Genomic DNA, 18,297 nt, shown 5'->3' with positions numbered 1-18,297 from the left:
GACATTCAGACAAACACACACACACAGACACACACACAGACACACACACACACACACACACACACACACACACACACACACACACACACACACACACACACACACACACAGACAGACATTGGCTGAATTATAGTATGATGATGACGTGTATACACGTCTTTAGAATCACAACCACAGGGTGCCTTGGACGTTATTGATATCAAACCATTTTATTTAAAAAAAACATTTTTGCCCTTTCCTTCTTCAGAAATCTCGCATTGCGCAACTTCCTTCACTTCCTTGTTTACGCAACCAACAAAAAAATCTATCTCTCCATGGTTCTGACCACCGGTCACATGGGCGTACTACTTGCTCCTCACCTGGAAGGCGAGCTGAGCGCTGTAGGTGAGCTTGTCGGACTCAAAGAGCCCCCTGGTGGTGTAGTTGAACACGCAGGACGTGATGCTGTCCATCAGGTTGGACACGCGCTGGCTCAGGACCTCATGAGGAGTGGCCTTCTGGACGGCCTTCTGGAACACCACGCTGAACGCCTGGACGCACGCACACGCACACGCGCACACACACACACACACACACACACACACACACACACACACACATGTGTACACGCATACAGACGCACACGCACACACACACACGGATGCTTAGTTCCATTTTAAAACTTTGCCCTCTATTTTCCTTTTACATTGCCGCTGGGAAAGAGGGTGTTGCGCTTCCGCTATGCTTCGAAAAAGGAATCTCGGGAAAGCCGCTTGACTCCTATGTTTGCCTTCCCTCGAGATACAGAATATGCCCCAGAGCCAAATGATGTCTCATACCTTCAAGGAGAACTGGTACATGGGGTGGATGTTGTGGAGGTCTCATACCTTCAAGGAGAACTGGTACATGGGGTGGATGTTGTGGAGGTCTCATACCTTCAAGGAGAACTGGTACATGGGGTGGATGTTGTGGAGGTCTCATACCTTCAAGGAGAACTGGTACATGGGGTGGATGTTGTGGAGGTCTCATACCTTCAAGGAGAACTGGTACATGGGGTGGATGTTGTGGAGGTCTCATACCTTCAAGGAGAACTGGTACATGGGGTGGATGTTGTGGAGGTCTCATACCTTCAAGGAGAACTGGTACATGGGGTGGATGTTGTGGAGGTCTCATACCTTCAAGGAGAACTGGTACATGGGGTGGATGTTGTGGAGGTCTCATACCTTCAAGGAGAACTGGTACATGGGGTGGATGTTGTGGAGGTCTCATACCTTCAAGGAGAACTGGTACATGGGGTGGATGTTGTGGAGGTCTCATACCTTCAAGGAGAACTGGTACATGGGGTGGATGTTGTGGAGGTCTCATACCTTCAAGGAGAACTGGTACATGGGGTGGATGTTGTGGAGGTCTCATACCTTCAAGGAGAACTGGTACATGGGGTGGATGTTGTGGAGGTCTCATACCTTCAAGGAGAACTGGTACATGGGGTGGATGTTGTGGAGGTCTCATACCTTCAAGGAGAACTGGTACATGGGGTGGATGTTGTGGAGGTCTCATACCTTCAAGGAGAACTGGTACATGGGGTGGATGTTGTGGAGGTCTCATACCTTCAAGGAGAACTGGTACATGGGGTGGATGTTGTGGAGGTCTCATACCTTCAAGGAGAACTGGTACATGGGGTGGATGTTGTGGAGGTCTCATACCTTCAAGGAGAACTGGTACATGGGGTGGATGTTGTGGAGGTCTCATACCTTCAAGGAGAACTGGTACATGGGGTGGATGTTGTGGAGGTCTCATACCTTCAAGGAGAACTGGTACATGGGGTGGATGTTGTGGAGGTCTCATACCTTCAAGGAGAACTGGTACATGGGGTGGGTGTTGTGGAGGTCTCATACCTTCAAGGAGAACTGGTACATGGGGTGGATGTTGTGGAGGTCTCATACCTTCAAGGAGAACTGGTACATGGGGTGGATGTTGTGGAGGTCTCATACCTTCAAGGAGAACTGGTACATGGGGTGGATGTTGTGGAGGTCTCATACCTTCAAGGAGAACTGGTACATGGGGTGGATGTTGTGGAGGTCTCATACCTTCAAGGAGAACTGGTACATGGGGTGGATGTTGTGGAGGTCTCATACCTTCAAGGAGAACTGGTACATGGGGTGGATGTTGTGGAGGTCTCATACCTTCAAGGAGAACTGGTACATGGGGTGGATGTTGTGGAGGTCTCATACCTTCAAGGAGAACTGGTACATGGGGTGGATGTTGTGGAGGTCTCATACCTTCAAGGAGAACTGGTACATGGGGTGGATGTTGTGGAGGTCTCATACCTTCAAGGAGAACTGGTACATGGGGTGGATGTTGTGGAGGTCTCATACCTTCAAGGAGAACTGGTACATGGGGTGGATGTTGTGGAGGTCTCATACCTTCAAGGAGAACTGGTACATGGGGTGGATGTTGTGGAGGTCTCATACCTTCAAGGAGAACTGGTACATGGGGTGGATGTTGTGGAGGTCTCATACCTTCAAGGAGAACTGGTACATGGGGTGGATGTTGTGGAGGTCTCATACCTTCAAGGAGAACTGGTACATGGGGTGGATGTTGTGGAGGTCTCATACCTTCAAGGAGAACTGGTACATGGGGTGGATGTTGTGGAGGTCTCATACCTTCAAGGAGAACTGGTACATGGGGTGGATGTTGTGGAGGTCTCATACCTTCAAGGAGAACTGGTACATGGGGTGGATGTTGTGGAGGTCTCATACCTTCAAGGAGAACTGGTACATGGGGTGGATGTTGTGGAGGTCTCATACCTTCAAGGAGAACTGGTACATGGGGTGGATGTTGTGGAGGTCTCATACCTTCAAGGAGAACTGGTACATGGGGTGGATGTTGTGGAGGTCTCATACCTTCAAGGAGAACTGGTACATGGGGTGGATGTTGTGGAGGTCTCATACCTTCAAGGAGAACTGGTACATGGGGTGGGTGTTGTGGAGGTCTCATACCTTCAAGGAGAACTGGTACATGGGGTGGATGTTGTGGAGGTCTCATACCTTCAAGGAGAACTGGTACATGGGGTGGATGTTGTGGAGGTCTCATACCTTCAAGGAGAACTGGTACATGGGGTGGGTGTTGTGGAGGTCTCATACCTTCAAGGAGAACTGGTACATGGGGTGGATGTTGTGGAGGTCTCATACCTTCAAGGAGAACTGGTACATGGGGTGGATGTTGTGGAGGTCTCATACCTTCAAGGAGAACTGGTACATGGGGTGGGTGTTGTGGAGGTCTCATACCTTCAAGGAGAACTGGTACATGGGGTGGGTGTTGTGGAGGTCTCATACCTTCAAGGAGAACTGGTACATGGGGTGGATGTTGTGGAGGTCTCATACCTTCAAGGAGAACTGGTACATGGGGTGGATGTTGTGGAGGTCTCATACCTTCAAGGAGAACTGGTACATGGGGTGGGTGTTGTGGAGGTCTCATACCTTCAAGGAGAACTGGTACATGGGGTGGGTGTTGTGGAGGTCTCATACCTTCAAGGAGAACTGGTACATGGGGTGGGTGTTGTGGAGGTCTCATACCTTCAAGGAGAACTGGTACATGGGGTGGATGTTGTGGAGGTCTCATACCTTCAAGGAGAACTGGTACATGGGGTGGATGTTGTGGAGGTCTCATACCTTCAAGGAGAACTGGTACATGGGGTGGAGGTCTCATACCTTCAAGGAGAACTGGTACATGGGGTGGATGTTGTGGAGGTCTCATACCTTCAAGGAGAACTGGTACATGGGGTGGATGTTGTGGAGGTCTCATACCTTCAAGGAGAACTGGTACATGGGGTGGATGTTGTGGAGGTCTCATACCTTCAAGGAGAACTGGTACATGGGGTGGATGTTGTGGAGGTCTCATACCTTCAAGGAGAACTGGTACATGGGGTGGATGTTGTGGAGGTCTCATACCTTCAAGGAGAACTGGTACATGGGGTGGATGTTGTGGAGGTCTCATACCTTCAAGGAGAACTGGTACATGGGGTGGATGTTGTGGAGGTCTCATACCTTCAAGGAGAACTGGTACATGGGGTGGATGTTGTGGAGGTCTCATACCTTCAAGGAGAACTGGTACATGGGGTGGATGTTGTGGAGGTCTCATACCTTCAAGGAGAACTGGTACATGGGGTGGATGTTGTGGAGGTCTCATACCTTCAAGGAGAACTGGTACATGGGGTGGATGTTGTGGAGGTCTCATACCTTCAAGGAGAACTGGTACATGGGGTGGATGTTGTGGAGGTCTCATACCTTCAAGGAGAACTGGTACATGGGGTGGATGTTGTGGAGGTCTCATACCTTCAAGGAGAACTGGTACATGGGGTGGATGTTGTGGAGGTGTCATACCTTCAAGGAGAACTGGTACATGGGGTGGATGTTGTGGAGGTCTCATACCTTCAAGGAGAACTGGTACATGGGGTGGATGTTGTGGAGGTCTCATACCTTCAAGGAGAACTGGTACATGGGGTGGATGTTGTGGAGGTCTCATACCTTCCAGGAGAACTGGTACATGGGGTGGATGTTGTGGAGGTCTCATACCTTCAAGGATAACTGGTACATGGGGTGGATGTTGTGGAGGTCTCATACCTTCAAGGAGAACTGGTACATGGGGTGGATGTTGTGGAGGTCTCATACCTTCAAGGAGAACTGGTACATGGGGTGGATGTTGTGGAGGTCTCATACCTTCAAGGAGAACTGGTACATGGGGTGGATGTTGTGGAGGTCTCATACCTTCAAGGAGAACTGGTACATGGGGTGGATGTTGTGGAGGTCTCATACCTTCAAGGAGAACTGGTACATTACATCCAGACTCGACTACTGCAATAGCCTCCTGTATGGCGTCACCACCAAGGTCCTCAAAAAACTCCAATACGTCCAAAATTCCGCCGCCCGCCTGCTCACCAGAACCAGATCCAGGGACCACATCACACCCATCCTCCGTGAACTCCACTGGCTCCCAGTCAAGTCCAGGATTGAATTTAAAATACTCACCATCACCTACAAAACCCTCAACAACCAGGCCCCCCTCTACCTCTCTGAACTCATCAACCGCCATGTCCCCTCCCGCTCCCTCAGGTCAAGCACTGCCAACCAACTGGAACCCCACAAATCAAACAAACGGACATGGGGAGACCGGGCCTTTGCAGTGGCTGCCCCTTCTCTCTGGAACTCACTCCCAACTCACATCAGAGCTGCCCCCACCCTCGAAATGTTCAAAAGCACACTCAAAACCCACCTTTTCAAACTGGCTTTCCCTATATAACCCCCCCCCACACACACACACTGACACACCCCTTCTTGTTTGTCCCTCTTTGATTTTGATTTCTAGTTTTTAACCTTTTAAACCTTTTAAATAGTTTTCTAATAAATATGTCTGTACTTTTTCTGTAAAGCGACTTTGGGTACCTAGAAAAGCGCTATATAAATCGTATATATTATTATTATTATTATTACATGGGGTGGATGTTGTGGAGGTCTCATACCTTCAAGGAGAACTGGTACATGGGGTGGATGTTGTGGAGGTCTCATACCTTCAAGGAGAACTGGTACATGGGGTGGATGTTGTGGAGGTCTCATACCTTCAAGGAGAACTGGTACATGGGGTGGATGTTGTGGAGGTCTCATACCTTCAAGGAGAACTGGTACATGGGGTGGATGTTGTGGAGGTCTCATACCTTCAAGGAGAACTGGTACATGGGGTGGATGTTGTGGAGGTCTCATACCTTCAAGGAGAACTGGTACATGGGGTGGATGTTGTGGAGGTCTCATACCTTCAAGGAGAACTGGTACATGGGGTGGATGTTGTGGAGGTCTCATACCTTCAAGGAGAACTGGTACATGGGGTGGATGTTGTGGAGGTCTCATACCTTCAAGGAGAACTGGTACATGGGGTGGATGTTGTGGAGGTCTCATACCTTCCAGGAGAACTGGTACATGGGGTGGATGTTGTGGAGGTCTCATACCTTCAAGGAGAACTGGTACATGGGGTGGATGTTGTGGAGGTCTCATACCTTCAAGGAGAACTGGTACATGGGGTGGATGTTGTGGAGGTCTCATACCTTCAAGGAGAACTGGTACATGGGGTGGATGTTGTGGAGGTCTCATACCTTCCAGGAGAACTGGTACATGGGGTGGATGTTGTGGAGGTCTCATACCTTCAAGGAGAACTGGTACATGGGGTGGATGTTGTGGAGGTCTCATACCTTCAAGGAGAACTGGTACATGGGGTGGATGTTGTGGAGGTCTCATACCTTCAAGGAGAACTGGTACATGGGGTGGATGTTGTGGAGGTCTCATACCTTCAAGGAGAACTGGTACATGGGGTGGATGTTGTGGAGGTCTCATACCTTCAAGGAGAACTGGTACATGGGGTGGAGGTCTCATACCTTCAAGGAGAACTGGTACATGGGGTGGATGTTGTGGAGGTCTCATACCTTCAAGGAGAACTGGTACATGGGGTGGATGTTGTGGAGGTCTCATACCTTCAAGGAGAACTGGTACATGGGGTGGATGTTGTGGAGGTCTCATACCTTCAAGGAGAACTGGTACATGGGGTGGATGTTGTGGAGGTCTCATACCTTCAAGGAGAACTGGTACATGGGGTGGATGTTGTGGAGGTCTCATACCTTCAAGGAGAACTGGTACATGGGGTGGATGTTGTGGAGGTCTCATACCTTCAAGGAGAACTGGTACATGGGGTGGATGTTGTGGAGGTCTCATACCTTCAAGGAGAACTGGTACATGGGGTGGATGTTGTGGAGGTCTCATACCTTCAAGGAGAACTGGTACATGGGGTGGATGTTGTGGAGGTCTCATACCTTCAAGGAGAACTGGTACATGGGGTGGATGTTGTGGAGGTCTCATACCTTCAAGGAGAACTGGTACATGGGGTGGATGTTGTGGAGGTCTCATACCTTCAAGGAGAACTGGTACATGGGGTGGATGTTGTGGAGGTCTCATACCTTCAAGGAGAACTGGTACATGGGGTGGATGTTGTGGAGGTCTCATACCTTCAAGGAGAACTGGTACATGGGGTGGATGTTGTGGAGGTCTCATACCTTCAAGGAGAACTGGTACATGGGGTGGATGTTGTGGAGGTCTCATACCTTCAAGGAGAACTGGTACATGGGGTGGATGTTGTGGAGGTCTCATACCTTCAAGGAGAACTGGTACATGGGGTGGATGTTGTGGAGGTCTCATACCTTCAAGGAGAACTGGTACATGGGGTGGATGTTGTGGAGGTCTCATACCTTCAAGGAGAACTGGTACATGGGGTGGATGTTGTGGAGGTCTCATACCTTCAAGGAGAACTGGTACATGGGGTGGATGTTGTGGAGGTCTCATACCTTCAAGGAGAACTGGTACATGGGGTGGATGTTGTGGAGGTCTCATACCTTCAAGGAGAACTGGTACATGGGGTGGATGTTGTGGAGGTCTCATACCTTCAAGGAGAACTGGTACATGGGGTGGATGTTGTGGAGGTCTCATACCTTCAAGGAGAACTGGTACATGGGGTGGATGTTGTGGAGGTCTCATACCTTCAAGGAGAACTGGTACATGGGGTGGATGTTGTGGAGGTCTCATACCTTCAAGGAGAACTGGTACATGGGGTGGATGTTGTGGAGGTCTCATACCTTCAAGGAGAACTGGTACATGGGGTGGATGTTGTGGAGGTCTCATACCTTCAAGGAGAACTGGTACATGGGGTGGATGTTGTGGAGGTCTCATACCTTCAAGGAGAACTGGTACATGGGGTGGATGTTGTGGAGGTCTCATACCTTCAAGGAGAACTGGTACATGGGGTGGATGTTGTGGAGGTCTCATACCTTCAAGGAGAACTGGTACATGGGGTGGATGTTGTGGAGGTCTCATACCTTCAAGGAGAACTGGTACATGGGGTGGATGTTGTGGAGGTCTCATACCTTCAAGGAGAACTGGTACATGGGGTGGATGTTGTGGAGGTCTCATACCTTCAAGGAGAACTGGTACATGGGGTGGATGTTGTGGAGGTCTCATACCTTCAAGGAGAACTGGTACATGGGGTGGATGTTGTGGAGGTCTCATACCTTCAAGGAGAACTGGTACATGGGGTGGATGTTGTGGAGGTCTCATACCTTCAAGGAGAACTGGTACATGGGGTGGATGTTGTGGAGGTCTCATACCTTCAAGGAGAACTGGTACATGGGGTGGATGTTGTGGAGGTCTCATACCTTCAAGGAGAACTGGTACATGGGGTGGATGTTGTGGAGGTCTCATACCTTCAAGGAGAACTGGTACATGGGGTGGATGTTGTGGAGGTCGTCCATGATGAAGTACAGTAAGGAGGCGCGGGCGGCGGCCGGCCGGTACAGCTCTCTGGCGTCGTTTATCTGGGCCTCGGTCACCTTGGCTTCTTTTACCTGCAGGTACCGTCAGCACAGTTAGCACAGCTAGCATACTGTAGGACAGGTTGTGACTGCATAGGGGGGTGCATACGTTGGTCAGACATACTAACAGTCTGACAGACATTAGTAACAAACCTGTGGCTTCCTGTCAGGTTAGGTTTAGGGTTGGGTTTGTTTTGGGTAGGGTGTCTGTCTGTCGGACTCATGTTAATATGCTGGTCCAAACACATAGCCTGGAGGGGCCAGACTCATAACGAGGATTCACTGACGCTTCCTCCCCACGAGGGGAGGGGGGGAGTCTACCAAACACATGCATCCAGGCTAGCACTGTTAATACATTTAGCATAGGATAGCACTGCTAGAACAGTTGTAATGGTTATCACAGTTAGCATAGGAGAGAGAGAAGATAGCTCAACCTTCTTTTCTAGTACAGAACGTTAAATGGTAGACAGAAGATAGCTCAACCTTCTCTTCTAGTACAGAATGTTAAATGGTAGACAGAAGTTAGCTCAACCTTCTCTTCTAGCACAGAATGTTAAATGGTAGACAGAAGATAGCTCAACCTTCTCTTCTAGTACAGAATGTTACATGGTAGACAGAAGATAGCTCAACCTTCTCTTCTAGTACAGTCAGAATGGTTATGGTAGACAGAAGATAGCTCAACCTTCTCTTCTAGTAGCCTACAGTCAGAATGGTTACGGTAGACAGAAGAATGAAAGCTCAACCTTCTCTTGGATGTCGGCGGCGGTGCGCTTGGTGGTCTCCAGGTTCTCCACCAGCTCCGTGTCTCCCAGGAAGTTCCCCGAGGCCGAGGACAGACGAGACAGCAGGTTGTCCTCCAGAGTCTTCAGGGTGATCTTAAAACCGTTCTGCTGCTTCGTCAGGTTGGACTGTCACGCGCACGCACACGCCCACGCCCACGCGCACACGCGACACACACACACACACACACACACACACACACACACACACACACACACACACACACACACACACACACACACACACACACACACACACACGCGCAAAAGCACACACACACACACACACACACACACACACACACACAGTATGAGTTCCATGTGTAGCTACACCGTCAATGCCATTACGATGGGGGACCCCCCCTGGAGCCCCTTGGTGTCTCAACAACCAAAAGTGTCAAATAATGTTTTATGAGCTGTTTCTCAACAACCAAAAGTGTCAAATAATGTTTTAGGAGCTGTTTCTCAACAACCAAAGTGTCAAATAATGGTTAGAAGCTGTTTTTCAACAACCAAAAGTGTCAAATAATGTTTTAGGAGCTGTTTCTCAACAACCAAAAGTGTCAAATAATGTTTTAGGAGCTGTTTCTCAACAACCAAAGTGTCAAATAATGGTTAGAAGCTGTTTTTCAACAACCAAAAGTGTCAAATAATGTTTTAGGAGCTGTTTCTCAACAACCAAAAGTGTCAAATAATGTTTTAGGAGCTGTTTCTCAACAACCAAAGTGTCAAATAATGGTTAGAAGCTGTTTTTCAACAACCAAAAGTGTCAAATAATGTTTTAGGAGCTGTTTCTCAACAACCAAAGTGTCAAATAATGGTTAGAAGCTGTTTTTCAACAACCAAAAGTGTCAAATAATGTTTTAGGAGCTGTTTCTCAACAACCAAAAGTGTCAAATAATGTTTTAGGAGCTGTTTCTCAACAACCAAAGTGTCAAATAATGGTTAGAAGCTGTTTTTCAACAACCAAAAGTGTCAAATAATGTTTTAGGAGCTGTTTCTCAACAACCAAAAGTGGATACGGGAGGCAAACGAATTCCCTCAAAACACTGTTTTTAGATACGGGAGGAAAACGAATTCCCTCAAAACACTGTTTTTAGATACGGGAGGCAAACTAATTCCCTCAAAACACAGTTTTTAGATACGGGAGGCAAACGAATTCCCTCAAAACACAGTTTTTAGATACGGGAGGCAAACGAATTCCCTCAAAACACAGTTTTTAGATACGGGAGGCAAACGAATTCCCTCAAAACACAGTTTTTAGATACGGGAGGCAAACGAATTCCCTCAAAACACTGTTTTTAGATACGGGAGGCAAACGAATTCCCTCAAAACACTGTTTTTAGATACGGGAGGCAAACGAATTCCCTCAAAACACAGTTTTTAGATACGGGAGGCAAACGAATTCCCTCAAAACACAGTTTTTAGATACGGGAGGCAAACGAATTCCCTCAAAACACAGTTTTTAGATACGGGAGGCAAACGAATTCCCTCAAAACACAGTTTTTAGATACGGGAGGCAAACGAATTCCCTCAAAACACAGCAACCCTTGGTTCCTAACTTCCGACCTATACTGTGTAACTAATCAATCAGTGATACTTAGGAACCCCGCCCCCCCGGTGTTCCAACAACGTGCTGACCTTGAGCAGCTCCAGGTCGGGTCTCTCCATGCTGACCACGGCGGCCAGCAGCTGGTCCTCCAGGCCGTGGCGCGTCACGGTGAAGTTGACCAGCGTGCACTGGGCCTGCAGCTCCGGCTGGTAGTGAGGGCTGGCCAGCTTGGTGTGGAGGATGAGGCGGAAGGCTGGGTTATACTCGCACTCCTTGTCTCCCATCTTTATGTACCTGGTGATGATGAAAGAAACATTAACTCATTGACCGCCGACACCCCCATCTGGTGTCTGAAAAGGGTACTACAGCAGCGCCGCATCCAGTCAGTTAATGTAGCAAGACTCTGTTTCACTCGGATACCGAGACCCAGGAAGTGAATCATCAGGCTCATAGCTTGTAGATCTGCTTTTTTTGAAAAATCGTGAAAATGTGTCGCGAATCTGTCGTGAATATAATATTCTTTCAGAGGTTTTTAACTCAAATCTTTGCTTCTGGGGGGTCCTGGAACTACATATATTCAGATGGGGGTCCGCAGCCAAATACAGACAATTCCTGGGGGTATTGACATGAAAAAGGTTGAGCACCACTGACATAGAAACATGGGTTTTTCAGAAAACCTTTAGGATTTAGAAGTCATATATAATCGGCCTCAGGTCTAATCGAGTGTCCCACCTGCCCTTCTTGATGGTCTCCCGGCCCAGCAGGGGTCCCAGGACGGGGTCCACGCTCTCCTCCAGGTTCTCTATCAGGACCACGTCTCCGCTGGACATCGCTTTCTCAATGGCGTCCAGGTACCTGTCGATCAAACCATGGAGCACGAGAATGAATGAAGCTGCAACTAGTGTAGCCTCGGAAACCCAGACGTTTTTATTTCCAGGGAGAGAAAAAATAAAGTCTGGGACCGAGACCACTTCAATTCAGCATAGAGTAGCGCAAACGTCGATCACTCTCTGCTGATTTCTGATCGTCTGCACCTTTGTTAAAATGAAGCACACACGGACACCCGTACACACACACACACACACACACACACACACTCCTCTCTCTCTCTCTCTCTCTCTCTCTCTGTCGCTCCAACTAATTAGTCTCATGTTGCACAGCTGCGTTTAGATTCTCCCGGCGGATCCTGCCGTGAGCTGCCTATGCCATAGAAAGCATAGGTGGACCCCAGGCTACTGCAAGTGTAACACCCACGATCCAAGTCTTATCTCCATCATGATCCAACTGTTTTGGGCTTTTATTGGGAAGGTATTATTCTTCCGGTTTGAGGGAATAGGAAGTTCTGGTTTGGTGGGCCTGATGACTACAAAACAATGACTACAAACATGACGTAACGATTATCATCCCCTCCCGACCGGATCACACGGCAATTTAGTAACAGTAGACGAGGCCTGGTGACGCGAGGTTACCTTTGAGGTGGTTGCAGTGACTTGAAAAATAACCACGAAAAACAACATGAAAAATGACTGCACATGACAAACATAAAACCCGTCTCACCCTCTCTGTAACGTCTGCACATGACAAACATAAAACCCGTCTCACCCTCTCTGTAACGTCTGCACATGACAAACATAAAACCCGTCTCACCCTCTCTGTAGCGTCTGCACATGACAAACATAAAACCCGTCTCACCCTCTCTGTAGCGTCTGCACATGACAAACATAAAACCCGTCTCACCCTCTCTGTAGCGTCTGCACATGACAAACATAAAACCCGTCTCACCCTCTCTGTAACGTCTGCACATGACAAACATAAAACCCGTCTCACCCTCTCTGTAACGTCTGCACATGACAAACATAAAACCCGTCTCACCCTCTCTGTAGCGTCTGCACATGACAAACATAAAACCCGTCTCACCCTCTCTGTAGCGTCTGCACATGACAAACATAAAACCCGTCTCACCCTCTCTGTAGCGTCTGCACATGACAAACATAAAACCCGTCTCACCCTCTCTGTAACGTCTGCACATGACAAACATAAAACCCGTCTCACCCTCTCTGTAACGTCTGCACATGACAAACATAAAACCCGTCTCACCCTCTCTGTAACGTCTGCACATGACAAACATAAAACCCGTCTCACCCTCTCTGTAACGTCTGCACATGACAAACATAAAACCCGTCTCACCCTCTCTGTAACGTCTGCACATGACAAACATAAAACCCGTCTCACCCTCTCTGTAACGTCTGCACATGACAAACATAAAACCCGTCTCACCCTCTCTGTAATGTCTGCACATGACAAACATAAAACCCGTCTCACCCTCTCTGTAGCGTCTGCACATGACAAACATAAAACCCGTCTCACCCTCTCTGTAACGTCTGCACATGACAAACATAAAACCCGTCTCACCCTCTCTGTAGCGTCTGCACATGACAAACATAAAACCCGTCTCACCCTCTCTGTAACGTCTGCACATGACAAACATAAAACCCGTCTCACCCTCTCTGTAACGTCTGCACATGACAAACATAAAACCCGTCTCACCCTCTCTGTAACGTCTGCACATGACAAACATAAAACCCGTCTCACCCTCTCTGTAACGTCTGCACATGACAAACATAAAACCCGTCTCACCCTCTCTGTAACGTCTGCACATGACAAACAAAAAACCCGTCTCACCCTCTCTGTAACGTCTGCACATGACAAACATAAAACCCGTCTCACCCTCTCTGTAACGTCTGCACATTACAAACATAAAACCCGTCTCACCCTCTCTGTAGCGTCTGCACATGACAAACATAAAACCCGTCTCACCCTCTCTGTAACGTCTGCACATGACAAACATAAAAACCCCGTCTCACCCTCTCTGTAACGTCTGCACATGACAAACATAAAACCCGTCTCACCCTCTCTGTAACGTCTGCACATGACAAACATAAAAAAAACCCGTCTCACCCTCTCTGTAACGTCTGCACATGACAAACATAAAACCTGTCTCACCCTCTCTGTAACATCTGCACATGACAGACATAAAAAGCCCGTCTCACCCTCTCTGTAGCGTCTGCACATGACAAACATAAAACCTGTCTCACCCTCTCTGTAACATCTGCACATGACAAACATAAAAACCCGTCTCACCCTCTCTGTAGCGTCTGCACATGACAAACATAAAACCTGTCTCACCCTCTCTGTAACATCTGCACATGACAAACATAAAAACCCGTCTCACCCTCTCTGTAGCGTCTGCACATGACAAACATAAAACCCGTCGCACCCTCTCTGTAACGTCTGCACATGACAAACATGAAGAAAAAAAAAACCCCGTCTCACCCTCTCTGGCCGATGCGTACGACTCTCAGGCCGTCGCCGTACTTGTTGCGGATCCACTTGGCGCCCTGCAGCTGCGGGTCCACCATGAGCGGCCAGCGCTGGCAGGACGTCAGCACCGTGGCGTTCTCCGTGGACATCCTGTCGGCGGGCAGACCCTCGTTCTGCCACGCCGCCACGTCCGCCTCGTCCATCAGCATGCTCAGGGGGTCAAGGTCGGGGGTCACGGGGATGGGGGTCTGTTGTGGGACACCAACCACAACCAACGTTATTGCGAACGCAGTGATTGCGAACGCAGTGAGCACTTACTATGAGACCTAGCAGATCATGTCTGTGTGTCTGTGTGTGTGTCTGTGTGTCCCCCCTTTGTGCCCATATATGGAGCCGAGTGATTTGTTTGTGATTGATGCAACACACTCCATATTTGGACGTATTTGCTTTGGGGACTCCTTATATGGTTATGGCTAAGTTAAAAACTTAACTTAAAAATAACTTAACTTAAAACAATAACTTAAAAATAAATCTTAAAAAACCCCAAATATGTACGAGCTGCGTTCGCTTCCCGCGTTTGCGCGTCTTACTGGTTATGTAACCCGTTCTGACCTGAGATCAGATTCTAAAAAAAACGTCTTCTAGATCCTGACAGTTTTTCTGAAAAAAGCTATGTTTCTATATGTCAGTCGTTCTTCGATTTTTTTCAAAAATAGCAGACCTACACGCTCGTAGTGGCGCGCTATGAGCTTGTAGATCTGCTATTTTTTCAATAGCTAAAGGCATAGCATAATGCGAACACTTATTTTGCCCAGGACGTCCCCCACACGTCTTTATAATGACCCAGTGCCTACGCTATACAAGCTTGTAGACCTGCTATTTTTAAAAGAATCGTGACAATGTGGTCGGAAATCTTTGAATATATGTGACCAAATTTGACTGAGAGACTGCCATTGGATTTTTTTTTCTTTTCGTTTTTTTCATGTCATATGAAAGCAGGGAAACATAGCTTCAAATTGACGTATTGGTTGTTCAGTTTGACCCACCATGGTAGTTTTGGAGATATGGCTTATAGAGTAATTAATGTCTTGCAGACAACAGCGAGTTGAGAAAACAGACTTGAAAGGTTCACTTCTGTGGTCTCTAACATTACACCTAGCTACATGTTTAAGCATTTATTTCATATTTACATGTCGATTTAAGCCCTGACACTTATTTCAGACATGCTCTAGTATGTGAAGAGTCTGGTCACATAATTATATTCTTTCACAGCAAACGTTTCTAACTCAATTATTTGCATCTGGGGGGCGGGGGTCCCTGGAACAACATATTTTCAGATGGGGGATCCCAGGTCTAAATGGGTTAACGTGCGCAGTGAGAAGCCCCCCCCACACCCACCGTCAGCTGGCTGAGGAAGGGTCTCCAGGCGTGGTCCATGAGCTGGACCCTGTAGCGCTTGGTGAAGTATCCCAGGTAGGAGACGAAGGCGGTCACCAGCAGCACGTCGCCACACAGCGTCCTCTCCTGGTTCCTGAAGCTCTCCACGGACTCGGCCCAGCGCACCTTCTCCGACACCAGACCTCCCACCTGCATGTGATGGACCACACAGACTATTAACCAGACCTCCACCAGACCTCCCACCTGCATGTGATGGACCACACAGACTATTAACCAGACCTCCACCAGACCTCCCACCTGCACGTGATGGACCACACAGACTATTAACCAGACCTCCACCAGAATGTGATGGACCACACAGACTATTAACCAGACCTCCACCAGACCTCCCACCTGCATGTGATGGACCACACAGACTATTAACCAGACCTCCACCAGACCTCCCACCTGCATGTGGACCACACAGACTATTAACCAGACCTCCACCAGACCTCCCACCTGCATGCAGGGCTCGACAGTGCGACTAGGTACTCGCATTTGCGACTAAAAATATCACCGTGCGAGTTGTAAAATTCAATTTGTAGCACAGGTGCGACTACATGATTTGACCGTTCAATCGTGATAAAGACAAGTCTCTGTCTACAGCAAGTGCACATTCTATAGTCGCGGTTCTATACCTACATTTATATTTCTGAACGGCGGTGTCGTTCGCCAAAAAGAGCAGAGCTACAAGCCAACAACGTGTCGACTCTGTCGAGGCTCAATGCGGTGTTCATTTGAAGATCTGTTCCCTTTGCTCCCACCGCCCCTCCCCTCCCTGTGTTGCTGCTCCGTGCTCTTCCCTGTCACACTGCTTGCTAAAGAAGTCAGAGCGAACTCAGCGGGATAGCATTAGCATGATCGCACAGATTCAGAAGGAATTGCTTGGACCCCGACACGTTATTTGCAAAGTTTGTTTGTAATGTTCAAAGTTCAAACGTAACTTACTTTTAACCAAACGCGGGTGAAACAGCGTGCAGCCGTGCACGCACGCGTGCGCACACACACATGGAGTGGACGGATTGATGTTTATCAAAAACAACCCTTGCTTAGCGTTTGCTTACAAAAGTGTGTGCCCAGCATAAATGATAATGCAAATGACCGAACTGGCTGGATTACCGTATTAATATCAGTCAGTCAAAGCCAAGGAGAATGTTACAATACTAATTCACCATCGAGCAGCCTCTGCACTGTCTGAATGTCACACTAACATGATAGTGTTGATGATGATGTGAGGTCATTCCAAGACCAGGGTTCGAAATAAGCAATGCTTTTTTTCCCAGCCTCAGATTTTGTTGGGGGCACGACGTAGCGTAACCAAGCATTTTATCTGAGGTTGAGAGAGTTCAAATTTAGAACCAATGTAACGTGGGAGGGTACCAATAATGGCTGTATAAATGAGCAAGTACTGTCAAGTACTGCGAGCAAGTACTGCCAACTGTCAACTGGCCGTCAATAGTGACGTAATTACGATATGTTTCAATATTGGTTATCTAACAGATAACGTATGTAAGTTGTAGATTGAAAAGTACTATGCTGTGGTCGGCTGGGTTTTTTTTATGCGTATGCCGTGTTATATACAGTATATTGATTTTATTTATTGATAGGTTTCAGATTACATACATGTACACATTACCTTTAATCCACCCGACACTGAAACATTATGTTACGTCACCATTGAAAGCCAGTTGTACGGCGGCATTGATACATATCTTCATTACGTCACTCTCAAAATCAGTATTTATACCACAGGCAAACGCATAAAAAAGCCGGTACGACCGGTGCGCTCTGCTTGCGCAAGTAAAAATCACACCTGTGTGAACTGAGCGGTCCAGGCTGCTCAACAACATCACTGGCTGGCTGTAGTCACAGTATAGTGCTCAGTGTGAATGGCCCTTTTAGGCTGCTCAACAGTGCCACTTTAGGTCACCCAGGAGTATTGCAGCTGTTTGTATCACAGACGGACAGACAGACACGGCCAGTCATTGGAGCGGTTAGGCACCGCTCAAAAAACTATCATAGTGTAGGTAAATCTCTCAAAAATGGACGGCCTGCACAAATATGCATGTCTATGTTTGCACTGCAACAGTTTATGTTGTGTGTGTGATGTCAGAGCTCAGCTCCTGGTCAGCCTACAGTACATAAGTGTGAGTTGTCTTTAGACTTTCACTTCATCTCAGTGTTAATTAAAGATGTTCATCCTGCAGGATAAAAACGGATAGCCTGTCTATCCATCCATGAGCAACTTATTATCTATCTAGCTCTGGTCCATAGCTCTAATGTGTTGCACGTATTAGAGGTATGGAACAGAGCTACTATCGATCTATCTACAAAGTATTAGCATAAAACAAATTGATTATATAGATTATATGAAAACAAACATAACAATGATATCATGATGAATATCACTATTTTGTGATAATTGCTGAAAAGATAGTGATAGTGACATTATTTTCCACCCCTACCTCATATCACTTCATTAAAAGAATCACACCCATGTGAAGTGAGGGGCGCTCTTGTCATCATACATCATCAGAAATCATCTCATACTGGCCAATCAGAATGCCTGTTGCCTGTGATTGGTTAGCTGATTTGCTCGTTTACTTATGACATACATTTTCCCTTCAATGTCAATGGCGTCATATTTAGCAGAATTTTGACGTAATTTCTCTGTTGATTGTCAATGGCTCATTTTGAGATGTGTGGGGACAAAGGCTGTATATTGGAGGGGCTAGCGCCCCTTAAAAATACATCATTTTTCATCGTGCTCCTAAAATAATTTGTGTGCTACTAGATTTTTCAACTTAGGCGCACACGTGCTACTTGGA

The 18,297-nt window shown here is 47.6% G+C and overlaps 1 protein-coding gene across 1 annotated transcript in view; it reads right to left on the bottom strand.

The window, feature by feature from the left end:
* The window catches only part of dnah9 (dynein, axonemal, heavy chain 9), a 110,063-nt gene that overhangs the window by 18,976 nt on the left and 72,790 nt on the right, over positions 1-18,297 (bottom strand). Inside the window, exons 43-49 of the mRNA XM_080788665.1 lie at positions 15,431-15,619; positions 14,045-14,280; positions 11,444-11,566; positions 10,801-11,005; positions 9,124-9,288; positions 8,273-8,413; positions 360-530 (exon numbers count right to left, since the gene is read on the bottom strand). Coding sequence (XP_080644791.1) covers positions 360-530; positions 8,273-8,413; positions 9,124-9,288; positions 10,801-11,005; positions 11,444-11,566; positions 14,045-14,280; positions 15,431-15,619 — 1,230 coding nt within the window. The remainder of the gene's footprint in view (positions 1-359; positions 531-8,272; positions 8,414-9,123; positions 9,289-10,800; positions 11,006-11,443; positions 11,567-14,044; positions 14,281-15,430; positions 15,620-18,297) is intronic.

The sequence above is a fragment of the Protomyctophum bolini genome (genome assembly GCF_963924005.1).
Source record: "Protomyctophum bolini genome assembly, chromosome: 2".
Taxonomy (NCBI): domain Eukaryota; kingdom Metazoa; phylum Chordata; class Actinopteri; order Myctophiformes; family Myctophidae; genus Protomyctophum; species Protomyctophum bolini.
Note: the sequence above shows the minus strand (reverse complement) of the source record. Positions and strands in the feature narration are given on the sequence as shown.